The sequence below is a fragment of the Ceratotherium simum genome, chromosome 5, assembly GCF_057802395.1.
Source record: "Ceratotherium simum simum isolate JZ-2026a chromosome 5, ASM5780239v1, whole genome shotgun sequence".
Lineage (NCBI taxonomy): Eukaryota > Metazoa > Chordata > Mammalia > Perissodactyla > Rhinocerotidae > Ceratotherium > Ceratotherium simum.
In genome coordinates this window covers 20,472,590-20,492,436 of record NC_141904.1, presented here as the reverse complement: position 1 = coordinate 20,492,436, position 19,847 = coordinate 20,472,590, and the positions used below count along the sequence as shown (strand labels likewise).

General features: G+C 42.5%; 1 protein-coding gene across 1 annotated transcript in view; it reads right to left on the bottom strand.

Annotated features, from left to right (window-relative positions):
- CPNE4 (copine 4) overlaps nucleotides 1–19,847 on the bottom strand; it is a 467,697-nt gene that overhangs the window by 156,033 nt on the left and 291,817 nt on the right. Inside the window, exon 3 of the mRNA XM_087430567.1 lies at nucleotides 6,793–6,972. Coding sequence (XP_087286693.1) covers nucleotides 6,793–6,972 — 180 coding nt within the window. The remainder of the gene's footprint in view (nucleotides 1–6,792; nucleotides 6,973–19,847) is intronic.

Below are 19,847 nucleotides of genomic sequence, written 5' to 3'. Positions count from 1 at the left end.
ATAAAGTATTCAACAAACTTTAGAGAAAATTATAAGTTCAATTTTACTAACTGCCCAGGACATGGGTGTTCTGTCATAATGATTTCACACTTTTTACTTCCACTTTCACTCCTGAAACAATGTTGGGCCCTACTAGTGTCGATTCTTCCCGTCATTTCCCAGATTCTCATCTCCTTAATACCAGCTTCCACATCCTGAGTGTTCTTTCTGTGCCAGGGACACTGCTAAGCACCTTATATGTATTTTCTCAATTGATCTTCACAATATTTCTTGAGGCCAGAACCATTATTATGTACATTTTGCAAATGAAGGGACTGAGGCTTAAATGGCTGCAGGAATTTGCCTGTGGACATAACAACTTGAGAACAGCAGAGCTGGATTTGACTCTACACCATCAGGCCACAGTGTGTACACATGAGCATTATGAAACAGTGCCTGAGACCCTGGCCACGCCATTCCTGAGGTTGCTCAACAGCTCCTGCATCCAGCCATCTGCTGCCTAACTAAGCAGTACAAGGAAAAGGAATCTGCTTTCACCACTGAACTTATGAAGAAGGAAAATGTTGATGGATTTTCTTTTTGCTTGATCTAGAGAGAAGAACAGTTTATAAAAAACAGAAAAACTCCCATCCATGCCAAAGTGTCACAACCTGTGAAACTATGAAGGGTGAAGGAGTACTGCCTGCCTTTTACAAAGCTCCCGTTATAAACGCATTTGTCTGCATGTTGCTCTGCACACAGAAAACACTCAACAAAGGATTTTGATTTCAAGACAACATCAAGTTCACACTTTTATCTGAAAGAAAGGAGATGTCCTTACATACTCAATTTAAAAAAATCCTTTATGGGCCAGCCCCGGTGGCCTAGTGGTTAAGTTCAGCATGCTCCACTTCAGTGACACGGGTTCGGTTCCTGAGCGCAGACCTATATCACTTATCTGTCAGTGGTCATGCTGTGGCGGTGGTTCATAAACAAAAATAGGAAGATTGGTGATGGATGTTAGCTCAGGGCGAACCTTCCTCAGCAAAAAAAAAAAGAAAAAAATCGTTTATGATTTGTTCATATGTGGCATGTTCAATGAATTTCCCTCCAAAACTAAAAATAAAACAGCCTCTTTGAGGGATCTTATCCACTTTCATGCTACCAACTATGATCTATAGGAAGTCGGCTCCCAAACCTGTATCATCTCCAGATCCATGTGGTCAGCTGCCAACTGGCAACCTCCTCTGGATTCTTCATAGACATCCTGATCTTAACATGTTAGCATCACATTCTATTCCTCATCCTACTCCTCAAATGATTCCCCTCAAAGACAGCCAAATCACTCCTCCAGTAACCTAAGCCAGATACCTGCAACTCCTCCTTCCTCACCCAGTCTCCAAAGCTTGTTGAGTCCACTCTTGGACAAACTCTCCTCTGGGTCTCCTCTTCCCAATTTCCATCACCACTGCACTCCTCATCTCTTTCCTGTTATTGCACTAACTTCCTAACTGGTTTCGCTGCTTCCACATCCACTTTCTCTCATCCACAGTTACGAGAACGCCAAAGTGATCTTTCTAATACATACACCCAATCTTGTCCTTCCCCTAGTTAAAATCCATCAGGGCCTCCAGTGCATCAAGTCCAAGCTCTCCAAACTTTAGAGAGAGATACTTAAAACTCTCATGGTCTGGCTCCTCCTCTCTTGTCTAGCCTCCTTTGTCACTTCCACATTCACTTGACCATCGCAGCATGCTGAAAAACTTAGAGTTCTCTGTCATTCTTGTGTTGCTGTGCCTTTGTGTGTGCCAGTCATTTTGCCTAGAGAATCCTTATTTCTTTTCTCTGCTTGTGAATTCCTATTTATCCTTCAAGAAAGGTCCAGAGTGAGACATCTTTCTTGTGAGACCGCCCCGATTCCCTCTAGTCAGAGGTAAGTTTTTCCCCTATAGCCTCTGAAACACATCTCATTGTAGCACTTAGTAATATGCATTTTGATCATTTATTTACTGGTCTGTATATCTCAGCTAATTATAAGCTCTTCCGGGGCAGGGCCTCTGTCTTTTTCATCTTTGTGTCTCTAGCACCTATTACAGTACTTGGCATATCCGGGCACTGGCTAAATGCTTGTTGAAAGAATGAATAAATGAGGTAATGAAACTTATTATGTGAAAATAAAAGTTCATACTGATCTGAAATTTTCAAATTTAACTAATCAATAAATTTGACCTGAGCACGTGTGATGTATAAAGCACGGTATTGCATTAGACACAAAGAAGTACTGTACGTGGCCTCTGCATTAAGAAACTTGTAATATGGCTGTGGGGGCCAGATAAATATATATACAAACAAATGCTAATTAAGAGAGAAATGATTTTAATGAAGTGATAAAAAGGAACTTTTCAAGGCAATGTAGAATGAGTTGCGAAATGAATGAAATGGAGATGGGTTATAGGATCTTGGAGTTTGAAAAGGTCACTATGGCCTGGGAAAGGGATTCTGTGGAATATGACTCGATAGTTAGAACTCCATGTTGCAAGTGGCAAAAAGAATTAGCCCTTAGGGATTTAAACAATAAAGGGGAGCTATTGGCTGAAATTCCCAGGAAAGGCTGGCTCCAGACAAGACTCTATCTAGTGTGCAAATAATATCGCGTGATTTCTCTGCTCCTCCCCTTGAAGTGTTAGCTTCTGTTCCTTTTCTTCCACATGTTATCATGTCATCACCCTCCTCTTCTTCTCTCAGCAGCTCTATGTTCTCACCTTGAAGGGTACCATTCCAGACCCCACAGCCTCACCTTTTCTTTCCCAGAAGGTTCCAGCAAGTATATGTTTACATCTCATTATCTCTGATTAGTTACATAACTTCCCTCAACCCATCACTGTGGCTACAAAAAAGAGATAGTCTGATTGATTTAACCCAATGAGTGCCCGCCTCAAAAGTGTGGGCAAGGTCAGCTGCGCCTATCGCATGGCTGATAATAGGAGAGGGTGGTTGCCAAAGAATACACAGGATACCCAGAGAGGCTAGCATGTCACCTAGGGGTGGAGCAGTGTGGCTTGGGAAACATGGCTTAGGGCTACACCTAACAAGTCTGACGTGCTGCTCATTTGTTTCATCTAAGCCACAACGTTAAAAGAGTTCTCAGAACAGGTGGCCTCCCCACACTAGCCTTCCCTAAATCATGGCAGAAGAAAGAGCTCAGGGTTAAGGATCAAAAGCCTGACTTCTGGTCTTGGCTCTATCAAGACATTGAATCTTTCTAGTCCTCAGTTTTCTCAGTTATAAAATGTGGATGACACCTGTTCCCCCAGCATTGTCAAGAGGGTCAGATGAAACTATCAGTTTGGAAGCTCTTTCAAAAGTATCAAAATATATTTAGAAAGGATTATTTGTAATCTCATCCTCAATGCTCACTTCTATATATTTCTCATCGTGAGAGATTAAGAAAATTAAGCCAATGAACTCCCCCAGTTTCCCTCTGTTCACCCCACTCCAGATGGTCTGGCCATCTTTCTGTTCCTCATATGCTCTATATCAATCATGATGCTTTTTGCTCAAGGAATGGAAAATCCCATTCCAAAGGGCTTTAACAGTAGGATATTTTACTCTTCCATAATAAGGATGTGCAGTATGGCAGGCCCATGCCTGCACACCTTTTGGCTCTGACCTGCCCTGAGGGTCGCTCTCACCCTCAGCCTTGCTGCAAGACAGCTGCAGTGATTCCAGGAATCGTAGGCAGAGAGGAACTGTTTCTTCACATGTATCTCCTTTTATTTAGGCTAGGAAACCTTTCCAAGAAAAACTCTCATGTCTTATTGGTTAGAACTGGCCACAAGCCAACCCTGAAGCCAGTCTCTGGTGAAGGGGGATGGGATCCATATGATTGGCTAAGATTATTCAGGATTCACTCTTGAGTTAGAGATAGGACTATTTTCTGCATGGCCACATGGTGGAAATGATCTGAAAATGATCAGGGTCTGACCACTAAAAGAGGGGGGAGACTGGCTATTGGGTAGGCAACCAACTGAGTCTGTGTAGCAGATGCTGCCAGTGCCCTGTTTGTATCCCCAGGCCTTATGACTTGAGTGCACATCACTGACTTCTGACCACAGGCACCCGTATTCTTTGCTTGCAAGCTTCTGGTCTTTGCAGCCTGCTTTCCTGCCCATGCAATAAGCCATAAATGCTAGGGGATTAATGTCCCCACCCTGGGAACAGCCCTCAATGACTGATGGGAGTATATATATCCCCAAATGTATAAATACTGACTTCCCTCATGCCTAGGGTGAGATAACTCTGCGGTGTTTATTCTACACTGGCTTCCAGAATTCCCCCAGCAGAATTGAGTTCCAGTTGCCCACAGTGGTAGCTGGCTTGACAACACACCCTTATAGGCCGTCTTCCTTTTCCTGTCTCACTTTTTCACTCCACTATGGTGTTTCCTTCACGTCCTTTGACTTCCTGTCTCACAGTCAGCTTCCTGGGAAACCTAAATGAAGATACTCTGCACCATATGTCAAACTCCTTCCTGACTCCAGGCTTTGTGTATAATGTTCTCATCTGCTTGGAATGTGTTTCCTCTTTCTTCTCACCTGATGCACACTCACTCTGCCTTCAAGTTTCAGTGTGAACATGACTTCCCTTCGGAAGCTTTTTTTGATCCCTTCTCCACCTGACACCATTCTCTCAGTGTTTGCTCTCCTATTCTGTACTTCTTCCCAACAATGGTTGCAATTTAATTAATTGTTTGTGCAATTATTTGTTTTCCATCTTTATCCCCAACTAGACTGCGAGCTGCTGGAGGGTAGGGACAATGGGTTTGGCTTCCCACTCTATTGCTGGCACCTAGCACAATGCCTGGCACAAAGGAGAGGGTCAAGGACTTACTGCGTGTTGGAAAGATGAGCCTTGTGAAAGACGTAAGTTTGAGGGTCATTCACCAAGACAAAATTATCAAAGTTTTAGATGAAAAAGATCTTTTATTCACATGACTCTTAATGGATCTACATTTATTTTTTGGGACAGAACATAGCTTTTATACAGGGGAGGGATGCCCACCATCTAAGGGAGAATCTTAGAGTAGCTCATTTATATCCATAAAAGATGTCATTTTAATCACTTTTTAATTTTATTTATATATTACAGTATTCCATCTCAAATCCACCATTCATTCATTCATTTATTTATTCAATGCCTACTTACAGGACACTATTCCTGGCAGGGCCCTAGAACTATCTGCTATCAACTCTTTTCAAAAGTCGTGAGAGAGATTATATTTATGGAGAATATCCCAGGTTCTCTCCCTGCCTCCCCTCAGCTGTACTTCCACATTAAGCTTTTGGCTTTCATTGAAGGAACAAGGAACAATCCTATGAACTCAAACATTATATTTGCTGGAAAAGGGTAACTGAAGACATTGCCTATTTTGTCACTCAGTGCTCATGTGGGAGAATTTCTTATAGTGATAAGTGCCATGAGGCAGGGTAAAAACAAACAAACAAACTTGTGTGCTTGCCATCTCTTTGCCAGGCAGACTCTTTCTTACTAATCCCTAAACCAGACCCTTATCTCTGCAGGCAGTGGATCCAGGTTTTGCAGGGCTTGAGGCTTATATAATTTGGAATCCTTCTGTGAGAAAAAAGAACAAAACTACACATAAAAATGTGACACAGAGCCTTGGAGGGGGTCCACACGGGTAAGGGGCTCTGAAGTTCAAGCTTCACTAGTTTCACAGTAAATGAGCATCTGACCTTGATTCAGGGAAACCCGTCTCCTCTGCCCCGACCCTGCCATGGTGGTTCTGACCTCAATGCCTTGTTTACCTTGCTTTTTTACTTAAAAGCCCTCCCTCCTTCTTCTTCTTCAATCCCTGGACCATACTTTTTCAAAGTTTGGTCCCACAAATGCCTTCTTTGACTCTATCAGCTGAAAATCTCTCCCTTTCCTGAAGGTCCACCACCCTATGTATAGAGCCCAGGATATTTTGAGACCCACAGCTTAGAGAACATCATGAATTGCTCTATTTGAGGTGCATATGGCGTGCCTTCTCCAACTAGATTATCCATTTCTTGGGCACAGGGACTATTTCTTCATTTAGACCTCTCATCAGCATCTACAAAAGTTCTGGGTACAGAAGGAAGGGAAGGTGTTATAGAAGCAAAATGATGGGGTCTGGAGTGAGGCCGACCTGGTTCAAGTTCTAACTCTGCCACTCATTAGTCTGGGGCCTCAGGTGAGTAGCTTAACCTCTGAGTCTTAGTTTTCTCACTGACAAATGGATAAAATAATGATGTTTATTTTATATCATTGTTGTGAGGACTAAGTAAAAGCATTTATTCATTCACCGGATATCTATTTAGCCCTCTCCTGGGCTATTTTTGGCACCAGAGGCTTGGAGCACATGTGAGAAAGCAATACTCGAGGTGTGGGGGTTCTCAGAGTTGAGTTGGGAGAAGGGAATTTATAATGTGTCAGGATAAGGCTATAACAGTCACACAAGCAGAGCAGAGGAAGTGTTCAATAAATAGTTGTTGAATAAATGACTGACAGAATGAAGGAATTCAGAAGAGAAAATGATTAATTTTGCAAAATTAGGAATACTTCACATATTTGCAGCATCATCCCTATGCAAATTTAACATTAAATATAACAGATGTGACATGCATGGGAAGTCATAAAATGCTACATGTTAAAGCAAAATAAAATCCATAGGAGAAAGAAAGCAAGGATTGAATGAGAGGAGAGAGGGAAGAAAGGGAGGAAGAAAGGCCCTAAGAAGACAAGGAGGGAGGAAGGGACATGTCGACCCACCTGGCCAAGCGTGCACTCCATGCCACCCAGGAAGTCGGCCTCCTTCAGCCCATTGTGGTTGCTGCTGATGTCATGGACCTCAAACCGCAGCCGCTGCACCTCTTCAAAGTAAAAGTCCACAGTAAACAGTTTTGAATACACTGGGTTTATGCAGGTGCGAATCACCTCCGTTCTGTCAACCTGCAAAGAGAGAGAAAGAGAAAACCCATTGAGGATTAGGGCTTTTCATTATAATCCTTCAGGTGAATTAATCTTATCCTGCTTCCCCTCCTTCCAAACTATAAATGCCCTCCATCAAGTCACCAGGGTGAGCAGTATGAAAGTCTTCAAGGAAGCACCTTCAGAGAATAAGCCATGTCTCAAGGAGGAAAATCATTTTAGAATAATCTGAAGCTTTGTATTTTTAAAGTTTTAGAGCATGTTGCATTGTTAGGCAATAGGGCAACAATTAATTATTAGTGGCTGCCTGGAGCCTTAGGATGAGAAGGAGTCTGAGGGCACACCTGGACTGGGAGGAAAGAAATCTGTAATCAATTCCTGATGTCTGAAGGGCACAGCAACAACAAACGACCATATAGGTGCCCCATTTTAGCGAATCCTACTCTAATATGAGTTTCATAACTCCTGATTCCCAGCATAATGAAGTGGAAAGGCCATGAGAGTGGATACAAATATGACTGCCTTTGGTCTCAAGTATGCCTTTTATTGGGTTTATAACATTTACTCAGCTGTTTCAACTTCCCGGCCCTCAGTTTCCTCATCAACAAAACGAGGATTAGAAGATTAAGGGGTGAAAAATCCCTTCCTGCTCTAACATTCCATGAGCTATGATTCCCCTTGCCTTCTGTCCCTCTCTCCTAGATGCCTATCTGCCACTTTCTGCCCTCCTCTGTGCCCCTGGAGGTGACCTCTATGAACTGAATTTCCTGGGCTCCCTTGCCCTCTGGGTTCTGTTTGGGGTCAGCCAAAGGGAGGACTAGGCAGGAGAACAGAGACTGGGAGAACAGAGAGGTGCAGGCAGAGGCTCCTTGCCTCCACACACTCAGAGTCCATCAGCAGGCTCTCTTCCACAGAGGGAGCTTTTGCTGGGTGCTGATGACTCAGTTCCCCTCTCCCTCTCTTGACCCTTCAGACAGAGGGGTGGTAAGGGCTTTCTGCTGTTGCTACCCATGATGTCTCAGATGCCTCACCATCATTTGTTGGCTCCCTTATCCCTGCCCATGCCCCTGAAAAGAGTCCCTTTGTAAAGAGTTTAACTCTTTAGGTGAAACTCTTTGGGTATGCCATCTGTTTTCTGCTAATATCCTTACCACTGAGGTTCGTTCCTTCTATATCTGTCATAAGTAAAAATACACAGCACCATTTATATTCTGGGAAGCCTTAAAGGACCAAGTTACAGATAACCCAAGATCCCACAGTATCTCTCACCTGGAGATATCCATCCCTCATATTTTACAAATCAAGTAGAGCCTACATATACTGTTAACTTTCAAATAGAAACATGGTATACTGGATACTTCCCAAGTGTCATTCATTAGCACAAACTGTGAAAAACATTTTTCTCATTTTCATTAAAGTACAGGGAAAGTCTCTCAACAAAATGAAGTTAAGATGGTCTTTGACCATATCGTTCATGTACATGTTATCCAGCCAATATTCAATACTTGCTGCAGCCTCCTCTGACATCCTTGAGTTTATGCTTTGTCCCTGGCCCTGTCCCTTCCTACGCAGGGCCCTGTGTGAAAGAGGGTTATCCTGGAAGGAGCACCACCTGCTATTCTTGGTGGGACGGACAATCCAAGTTGCCAGGAGAAGGAGAATATGGTTCTGGTTATGTCCCTGTTTAACAGATAGAAAACCAAACCTCAACCCACTGTTGATTAGCATTTTACAACAAACTATTATTCAGACCAATGGTTATTTGACTATTCTGGCTTCCCATGAAGACTTACCTTCTATTTGAGCTGAATTTTACATTCTTATAAAATGTTCATTCTGGGGGTCAGGACTGAATATGTTATTGGCTGATTGTGTGGGTACAAGGATTCACTGTACTGGCATAATTTTTTTTTTCAGTTATTAAGAGATTGTGGTTTCGAATACTAGTAAAAGCCAGAGGTCACAAACGGGTAGTCTGCAAGTTCAAGCTGACCTGGGGATATTTTATTTGTCTCACTTAAAAGTATTTTTCCCTTAACTCATCAATATAAAAGAGGGGCCATTTCTATTGCCCCCACTTTGGGAAAAAAATCAGAATATCTTGCAACCTGGGGCTACATTCATACATGGCAACAACTGGGGACTGCCCCATTCAGGAGGGGCACTCAATCTCCATTTTCCAAGCTCTTCTCCCTCAGTGAATTTCCCTACCTGACCCCTAAAGGCGTTTTTGCAACATCTGGTCCAAATTCGTAGAATAATGAGCCATCTGATAAGAGATTTAATTATATTCATGTGGTGCCTTTTGATAAAGGATTTTGAAATAACTCCCAAGAAGTAACTGATAGGTGGATTTGGCATCCTCAATCGACACAGAAACAGAACCTTCTCTCCTAGCGCTAGGAAGAATAGAGTCCTATTTAGATGATAAGAGGTTTACATGATAAGAGATAAGAGGTTTAGATGATAAGAGATAGAAGGAGATGCTCTGCTTTAACCACTCCAAATGGCACAAATGGCTGATGGGCACCAATCCTGTTGCTTTTCTTCTCACTTCTTGATTTTCACATGATGACCCCACATAGATATAAAGTTCACGTTGGCATCAAGCACACTCAGACAGGCTATCCAAGGTAAGCTGCCAGCATCCACACCGAGTGACTTGGTTTTGTGCGGGAAACAACTGGTTGGAAAGAATTAAGTAATAAGCATTTGCATTACCAAGATAGATAATTCCAGGGATAGTCTCAGGGCCAGTAAGAATCCTGAGTAAAGGTGCTCAGGAAAAGAAGGAGAATTGATGATAGAAGTGCTCGCTGTACTAAATGCGTATTTGGAAGATATCTCAAAACATTCTGCATTCAAAACATTCTGTCATTATAAAAGATGCATTATCATTTCTGGAGACTGAAGCCAGGTTTAACCTGAGCAACAGAGACTAGGAGAGCTCATGTTGCTCACTGAGAGGACTCAAGGTCAAGGCGGTTGTTTCCAAAAGACCACCCATTGCCTGGTGCTACTGGTTGCATCAGAATCAGTTGAGCCCCTTTCTTTAAAACTCAGATTCCTGTTCCCTGCCCCCGGGGATTCTGATTCAGTAAGTCTGGGGTGGGGAACCCAGAAACCTGTATTTTTAAAAGTGTGCTAGGCAATTCTGCTGTGGGAATATCAGAGTAAGGGAATTGAGGAGACGTAGGGTATATCCCTTGCTCTTGTGTGAGGTCGTTTTGTCAAGGTTTATGTTATCTTGCTGGCCCTCTGTTACACAGTCTGCAAAATGTGAACACTTATCTCCTCTTCTCCCTAACCATAATGACTGATATATCAGTGTTGCTTTATGGTTTGCAGAACACACTCACGTCCATTTATTTGATTTGATTCTTATAGCAATCATGTGATGTAGCTTTATACTATTTTAAATATGAGAAAAATCAAGGTCAAGTGTCAGCACAAGGTACTGGACAATACAGTGGGCACACGAACTCATGCCTTTTAACCTCCAAGTCTGGACTATTTTCTTTAATTCATGTTTATTCATGAGCATCCCTAGAAGAAAGGGAAAATGGGGCTGGGTTATGGTATGATGGTGATAGAATCAATCATTGAATATTGCTTTTGATGAGATGTTCTTTTACAAATTTCATCTAAAACATTTCTCAGTATAACACCAAAGTTTGTAATAGTTAATACTTAGAGAAGGCCTGCTATGTCACAGGTACTCACTTTAAAAAAAAAAAATGTTATTGAGGTATAATTTACGTGTAATAAACCACATCTATTTAAAGTGTGCAATTCAAAAATTTTGACATACATATATATTTGCCATCCATGACCACAATCAAGACAGTGAACATATCCATTACCCCCAAAGTTTCTTCATGACTCTTTGTAACACCTTCCTCTCTCCCCCACTCCCAATCAACTACTGATCTGCTTTCTGTCATGATAGACCCATTTGTATCCTCTATAATAACATATAAATTGTATATAGTATGTAGTTTTTTTCTGTCTTTATTCTTTCATTCAGCATAAATACTTTGAGATTTATTCATTGTTGTTGTGCATCAGTGGTTCATCTTTTTTATTTCTGATTAATATTCCATTGATGGACTTCTGGGTTGTTTCCAGTTTGGCTATTACATATAAAACTGCCATGAATATTCATGTACAAGCATTTGTACAGACACATATTTCTTCTCTTAGGTAAATAACTAGGAGTGAAATAGGTGTACGTTTAATTTTTTAAATTCTAATAGGTGTGTAGTGGAATCTCATTGTGGTTTTAATTTGCATTTTCCTAATAACTAAGGATGTTGAGCATCTTTTCATATGCTCCTTTGCCATCTGTACATCTTCTTTGGTGAAGTGTACATTCAAACCTTTTGAGAGGTACTCTCTTTTAACCCTCTGACAACACTATGAGATAGGTACCATTATATCCCCTCTTACTGGCAAGTAGAGAGACCCCGTAACTTTCCCAATTTCACATGGCTGGAAAGAGGTAGGATTTTTCACCTCTATGCCATATAGTCACACAAATTTGAAGATTTTCTAGTGAAACTGTTGCTCAAATTAATGCAAAGCCAGACAACCAGCATAAAATGTAGACCTGATGGGGAAAGTCAACAAATGAGGCTGCGGTTCTGTCTCTGGAGATCTGGTTTGTCCACTAGGCATGCTGGAGACACAATGGGGGCCCTGAACACTGCCTACAGAGATTGGATTGTGTGGGGAACAAGGTCAGCGTGTCATCAACAAACAGTTCAAGACTATGCCCAGAAGGGCCGTCTGCTCCCTGGGGCTTCCATGGGCTGGAACTGCCACAGGCAAAGGAAGTGAGGTTATTGGGAGGCGAGTGTTAAACAATGTGATGCTATTAGCGGGGAGAAGGTAAAGCAGGAGCCACAACTGATGCCAGTCACTGAATGGTCTAAGGTTTCCTGGAGAAGTACAGGCCCTTATCCCAAAGGTAACAGGTGCTGGTGAAGAATGACATTATGCGCCAGAGAGACACACGAGGGCCCCAGGGCAGCCTTATAATTAGATATCCCTTCAAACTCATATTTTTTAAATATTTCCTCAATATTTATTTAGTGAGGGTGGGGAGAAACTAATTTTCTCTGAATAAAGAATGGATAACTTTATGTTCAAAAATAAAGGATTTATTACAGACAAATTTTCAAACCATGTAACTTCCAAGTGGACATATTAAACCACATAAAATTTAGATAATAAAATAAATCACTGAGCCACCAGAAATAACATTATTCAATTTCAGGATTTCAGCTGCTTATGGCTGCTGATTTCAAGTGACTCGCCTCAGAGTTGGTGGCTTGCCCCACAGCTGCAACAAACAAGTTGTGGTTCTTAAAATCACTCAACAGAGAGAGAGAGGTTGGTGCTGGTGAGATATGGCTTTTATTTTCGATTTAAGTGGGTTCTTTACTTTGATAGGACTAAAACTCTTTAACATTTTGCTGGTTATATAAGAAGTCACATGTCGAAACTTGAGTTTCCTGGTGCCATTTTTGTGATGTGTCTGCATGCTGAGGTTGCATCATTTCTGGTTGTCTGGCCGACCTGCCACATGGACTGTGGGTTCCTACTCACCGGTTCCTAAGACTGAAAATATGCCCGAGTGTTTGTCAATCTTTACTTCTCCTTAACTTATCATAAAATCCTGAGCTGAAGCTGACTTTGCACCTTGCCACATTCGTCTAGCTTAGTGGTTCTCAGTGGGGGCAATACTCACTTTCCCAGGGGGCACGTGGAAATTTGTGGGGGCATTTGGGCTTGTCACAATGATGGAGTGACATCACAGGATGCTAAATACCCTGCAATGTGGAGGTTAGTCTTGATCAACACAGAACTGCACACTTCCCAAAGTCCCCTATTAGTCCAACCCACCTTCAACCCCAACTAAACAAATAGAGAAACTTCTCCAAGGGCTCACTGGTTCTTAGAAAAATCCACAGGAATGGTCTTATTGGCCAAGATAGGAATAAAGAATGGGACCTCCCAGAGAGAAACTCCAGCAGACACCCCCTATTTGAAGCAATCATAAAAGTTTTGTGATGGCAATAACACACTTCACAGAAGCCACCTCCTTAGGAATTCATTTTGACTCCTTCCTAATAAATTATTTAATTCCTTCTTGAAATAGATGGCAAGTTAGGTAGTGACCAATGGTAATTGTATCTTTTCTGCTCAAGGAAGGGATAAGAGAAAAAATGATACACCTTTATTGTACACCTTCTTACTTTCCCATAGAAAGCACTTCACATGTTATCTTCTGTCCTTACCTTCATTGACTTTAAAACATACCTTTATTTCACAACTTCACATATTTAAAATTGGGTTGCATGTTACAATTGATGATATGCCATTGTTTAATTGGAAGTATTTTTTTCTTAATGGTGATACATAAAATAGTGCTTCATTTTACCACTGATTTATCATTTTACCAATGATTCTATTAAATATATCATTCTTCTTTTGCAGAAGATAAAATAAAACTGCATCAGAAAAGCAGTCGCAAAAGTAAGGCTCAAACTAGTCTGTCCAACTCCAAAATATACGCTCTTCCTACTATACCATTAGTTCTGGGTTGAATTACGCCCCTCAAAGTTTATATGTCGAGGTCCTAATCCCCAGTACTTCAGAATGTGACCTTATTTGGAAATGCAGTTGTTACAGAAGTTAGAAGTTAGGATGAGGTCATACAAGAGTAGGGCAGACCCCTGATCTGATATGATTGATGTCTCATAAAAGGGAGAAATTTGGACACAGACACAGGGAGACGCCCTTTGGACATGAAGGAAGAGACTGGAATGATGCACTTACAACCCATGGAACACCAAAGACTTCCAGCAAACCACCAGAAGCCAGGAGAGAGCATGGAACAGATTCTCCCTAGTACCCTCAGAAGGAACAAAACCTGGCAACACCTTGATCTTGGACTTCTAGTCTCCAGAACTGTGAGACAATAAATTTCTGTTGGCTAAGCCACCCAGTCTGTGGTCCTTTCTTACAGCAGTCCTAGGATACTAATACACCATTCTGCCTCTCTCAAGAAACATTCAGCCTGGTACCTCTTCAAGATTTATCCCTGAAAAGGCACTCTTCACCCACCACGTGGTAAAATCATCAAATGCTCTACATTGAACTAAATAAGCGATCCAGGATCACAAAAGTCTCTCTCTCTCTCACTATTGATCCATTGAACCCTCCCTTTATCTCCTTGCTATGCACTTAACCTGGCTCTTAAGTAACAGGGCCTCTTGTGCCGGCTGGGTTCTGTTTATGGAGCCCTGGGGAGGAACCTGCTAGAGAACCTAGAGCTAGATAGTCCTTTCACCACTAGACATAGCCCCAGGCTTGTGCTATTCAAAGTGTACAGTAGAGTCACATCATTTGCCCAAGAGTGTGGTTCACAAGTAAATGAAGTGAGCATCACCTTGCAGGCCCCTTCAGAGAGGTCTCAAGTACCACAACGATGGGTCCTGGGTCCACCTCTTCTTTTGTTGCCCTCCTCAGCCCCTCTAGGCTGCTGGCTCCATCCACACAGAGCCTGAGCCAATCCTGACTGGATCAGCATATTGGCAGGGGTCTCAAATGTGTTTTCCTGTGTCAAACTCTTCTGTGTCCTCCACAGCTGTCTCTCTTCCCTAACAAGAGTGCTTAGTTTGTCTGGCTTAGTTTCCTGATTTCTGCTCCATGTCTCATTGCCTTGAGCCCCAGCCTACTCAGCTTGGGGATCCTGTCACTATCCCAGTGCTATACAATAGAATTTTCCATGATCACAGAAATATTTTATATCTGCACTGTCCAAAATGATAGCTATCTGCGAGATGTGGCTATTGAGCTCTTGAAATGTGGATGGTGGGACAGAGGAGTTAAATTTTAAGTTTTATTTAAATTTAATTATCTTAAATTTAAATTTAAATAGCCACGTATGTCTAGTGGCTACCATATTGGACATTCTGTTCTAGCCTGTGTCAGCAACATCTCCCTGGAGATTAATGAAATACTGGTTTAATGGGCCTGCATATTCCCAGGGGATTCTAGTATACAGCAGTAGTTTGCAAACTTTGCTGCACATTGAAATCACCTGGGGATCTCTAGATCCATTAAATTAGACTCTCCGGGGGGGTGGAACCTAGATATCAGTAGTTTCAATATCTACCCAGGTGCTATGGACTGAATGTTTGTGTCACCTCAACATTCACATGTTGAAACATAAGCCCCAATGTGATGGCATTTGGAGGTGGGGACCTCTGAGAGGTGATCAGGTCATGAGAGTGGAGCCCTTATGAATGGGATTAGTACCCTTATAGAAGAGGCTCCAGAGAGCTCTCTTGCCCCTCTGCCATGTGAGGACACAGCAAGAAGACCTCTGTCTAGGAACCAGGAAGCAGGCTCTCACAAGACACTAAATCTGCTGATGCCTTGATCTTGGACTTCCAGCCTCCAGAACTGAGAGAAATAAATTTCTGTTGTATATAAGCCAACTAGTCTATGGTATTTTGTTATAGCAGCCTGAATGTACTAGAACACCAGTGATATACAAATCTACCCAATAGTTTGAAAATCTTAATGATGCACAGTTAAGTTTGAGAACCAGTAAAATTATATTACGAACTGCTATGACTCAGCAATAAGGTGCATGGAGACCAGGAAACAGAAGGTATTGTGTGATCTACTCCGAGTACCACACCCCAACCTGTGGATCAGACTTTGTGTCTTGGTACGTTTCTGCTACCTTGGAAGCTGCCATTTTGACTACTGCTCATCTTGCTATAGGGTATGAAGACTGAATGAAATAACTGCATTATGGGCTGGTTTATTTGATGTCTTATCCAACAGAGCACTCCATTAACTGGCACACTCCCGATTTGTGAAACAAGAGTTAGTGAATGTGGTGGTTATTCTCCTTTGCATCCCCCAGAGCTTTCTGCTTGCCTCTGTGTCCCAGGAGACTGGCCTGCATGGACTGCTTCCTTAAGGTTTCTTTGCCAGCTTGCCTCCTTCAGCCAATGGGAGGCACCAGTAGGAGATCAGAAAGTGGGAGGAAAGAGAGATTGGTGTGTTTTTCTTGTCTGCTCTCTTCCTCATGTTGCAATTTCGGCAGTGACTATGCCCCTCCCACTACAGTCTCCTCCTAGTAGCCCTTCCTGCAGGGCTCCAGCTCTCACTGGGTTCCAGTAACACTGCCACCTCTGCCTGCTCATCAAGCTTAGTGGTGGCTTCCCACTATTGCCAGTCCCAGAGCATCTCAGCATCTCTTGCTGATTCCTTTAACTTTGCCCACACATCTCTAAGTGTGTCACCAACATATCTTTTTCTGCTGGAACCTTGACTGGTTCAGCAATGCTCTTAAAAATGGCCTAAAATAATGCAAAACTTGGAAGAGCCTTCTGAATCCCAAGAGTAAGCAAAATTGTGTCCAGTCTGGTGGATCATGATGAATGGATTATATGGTCTTTTAGGAGTTTGAAAACTAGTAATCCATATGCGACTCATGTGGTAACTTCCTCTTAGCCACAATATCCTATTCCCCAGTGTGTTCAGTAATGGATCATAAGGAACATTTACTGAGCACTTAATATGCATCAGGCATTGTTCTAACTACTTCACATACATTATCCCACTTAATAATCCCCAAAACCACATATTACCACTATCACTATTTTACACATAAGGAAACTTGGGGTCAAAGAGGTTAACTTGCCCAAGGTCACTCAGCTATTAAGTGATGGAACCACTTGGGATTTCCCTGAAAGCTTTCTCCTGGGACACAGCATCTCTCTTGAAGAGGACAAATCTATTCAGGGACCCTCTGACCACAGTGCTTTCAAGCAGGGCCCTTCCTAACACTCAATACTCCAAATGCCCTTTGAGAGGAAAACAATCTTTAACACCCTCAGCTGGATGACAGACCCTGAGAAGGCTTTTCAGGGTGACTCTTGAGTGTCCAGTATGCCTTTTGCTATCTTCAAACTTTCTCTTCCCCCTCCTTTTATATTTTGCTTTTCAAGTTTCTCCACTTAGCTAGAGCCCCTTTAGAATGGCTCAGGAGAAATCTGGAGGCTTCTAGCTGAGAGGACATAAGGAGATTCTATAACATAAATGGGGTTTTTGAATCCTAAATCAGCTGCCTTCCACCCCCCACTCCAGCTGTAAGCTGGCACATAAATATCAAGCAATCAGAAACTGCCTCACAAATTCATGCCTGCCTGCCAGGCCTGGGAGTGGGAAGGTGTTGGATTGCAGGTCACTCTAAGTTGCAGCTACTGTCAGATCCTCCTCATACAGGAGCTTGGAGGCTAATCCCACATAAGTGTAAAGCAATTTGCACTTCACTCAGATGTTGGTTATTAACAGGATGTTCATACCATCTCAGCTCTCTGTCACAGCTGTGGAGTCCTCTGGAAAGGTCATCCAAGACTGGAGAGACTTACTTTTCTTATTAATTGATGTTTGAAATGGTGAAAAGAAACTCATCTGCAGGATGCCACATACACCTCCCAAGCCCGACATGCTCACCAGCCAGCGCTGTGAAGGTGGACTCGCTGAGGCCTGCCTCAACCCTCCTCACATAGGTGTCCACGTGCAGGGATGAAGTGATGGGGGCAGTCCCATAGCTTGGGGTCTGCCCCCTAGGTTCCAAGCCTCCCTCCCCCAACTCCTTTAGAATAACCGATATCCATTTTGTTTATAAGTCATTCCCTAATTGCCCAAATTGTGAATTAGTCACATGATCCAAGTGGACCTTCTCCAAAGGCCACTGGGCAGGGGGAGCACACCAGCCTTACGCCCACCGCTCTTTCCCACAGCACTCCCTCACTACTCAGGGGCACTCACCTCTCCTCGACACTTTGCTCTTCCCATGAAGTGTATGTTGTGATAGCAATAATCCGAGATCCTAGATTCTTATTGTTCATCAAGTCTGGGGATCACAGCGTGTTTTATCGTGCCTCTTAGTTCTGAGGGATTGGTGGGAACATGGTGTGGTAAAGGTATCTGAGGCTATCTCTGTATTTAGGGGGAAGATCAATCACTTAGCAATGTCTGCCCTGAGTGTAGAGGGGGTGGGAGAGGTTCACGTGTTACATGTATGTCATTCGTCTTCTACTGCAGAGGAAACTGAGGCCCACGGATATTAAAATGATATCCTCAAATTCCTGAAGCTACAAACTGGCAGTTGAGATGTGGATCCAGCTAGGTTCTGACTCCTGGTACAGTGCTCCATCTCACCACATCAACCTTCCTATTCCACGACTTCCTACACAGTTACATGACACAAGATCCAGGGCCCAGCATGTCAGCATCAAAGTTTAACACAAACTTACACATACACATTCAGCCTTTTTCTTGTGGTTTTGTCAATGAGGGCTCATCTCCCACACATCTGCAACAAATTCTAAAAAGCAAATGCCCTGAAGGGGGCAGCACTGTGGAACTAGGCCACACCAGGAAATAGGCTGTTAGGAAATGGGTAGCCCAGGAGCTCCCTGCATAAGCGTCAGTCAGGGAGGACCTCGAACCAAGCCACACTGGGACGGTCAGCTAACTGAATAGCACACAGTCAGACATCACTGTGTGTCCCCTGAATGGGACTATTAACACTTGAAAGCAGCATTCCTGAGGCACGCTCTACAATACACCAGCTCTACAAGCAGCTCATGGAAATAAAGCATTCTGCAGTCAAATGAGTTTCAGAAGCCCTGCCTGCTACACCCTTTTCTTAGAAAGCTGTCATGCAGAATATATATTAAAGGCTCTGGAGGAGTTCTGCAGCAAATAAATGTGTTAACTTTTCTAATATTTTCCAAACTTATTTAACCCTCTTTTTCCCTCTCACAAAATATGTATATTAATACCCAACAAAACACATTTTAAGGAGTTTGCATTAAAGTATTAAGGAAGTAGACATCTCTTATTTTCTCTAAGAGCAAAGTTAAAACACAAGTGGGACAAGTTGCCTTACATACTCCACACTTGGCAAAGTGCCAAAAACAAAAAGTTTGTTCAGTATTTATTAAATTATTGAGCAAATAAGCTTTTGAATGCATTCAATATTTTGCATAATTTCTGTGGGCTCTGCCTCTATTCTTCTCCAGTGTCTCTCTTGACCAACTTGTCTCTCTCGCCTCCTCGTGAACATGTTGAGCTTCTATCTGAAGCCAAACCCAAGTTACCACAAATTCTTATTTCCGTGAAACTCGAGCTCAGAAGCTAGAAGAGATAACTGGGTGGATCTCAGCCCAGGGTGGATTCCAATATCTGCTACAGGCCCCTGGCCTTTTCTCCACAGTCAATTTGGACCAAACAGCTTTGTTGAGCTGTACGCCGTAGTACAGTGACAAATGTGGGGTGATGCCCACTGACGGTCACTAGCTACATACCTGGATTCTATTTCCTCTGTGACCCAACAACCAGCACCCACTCCGTTTGCCCCATTTCAAAATAGATCACTTTTTATTTTACTAGTTCCTGAAAGACTTCCTCTTGAAGCCAAGGAATTTATAACATTTTATTACATTTGTTAATTTAAAAGTTGAAGCTGCTTACACAAGCATTGAGAGAAAGCGTGGTGCTTTGACAGCTCACCGTGGGCTCTGTGCTAAGTTCCTGATGCTCGTTCTTTCTTTGAAGCTACACAAGAGCCCTTCTATGTTGGCCCCTTGCTCAACAGGTGAGAGGGTTCGGGAAACATAATCCAAAATACTACTTTCTTATAACAACATCAATGATTTCAGTGCCTAACCTTGGCCCCTTGGAGGATTGTTTTTTTATTCTAATAGCAATCCAAACCTTTTTTTCTTATGTCTTATTTATTCAGCTAAAGTGAATTCTTCACAAATGCTTCTGATTAGCAATTTGTACTCATTTCC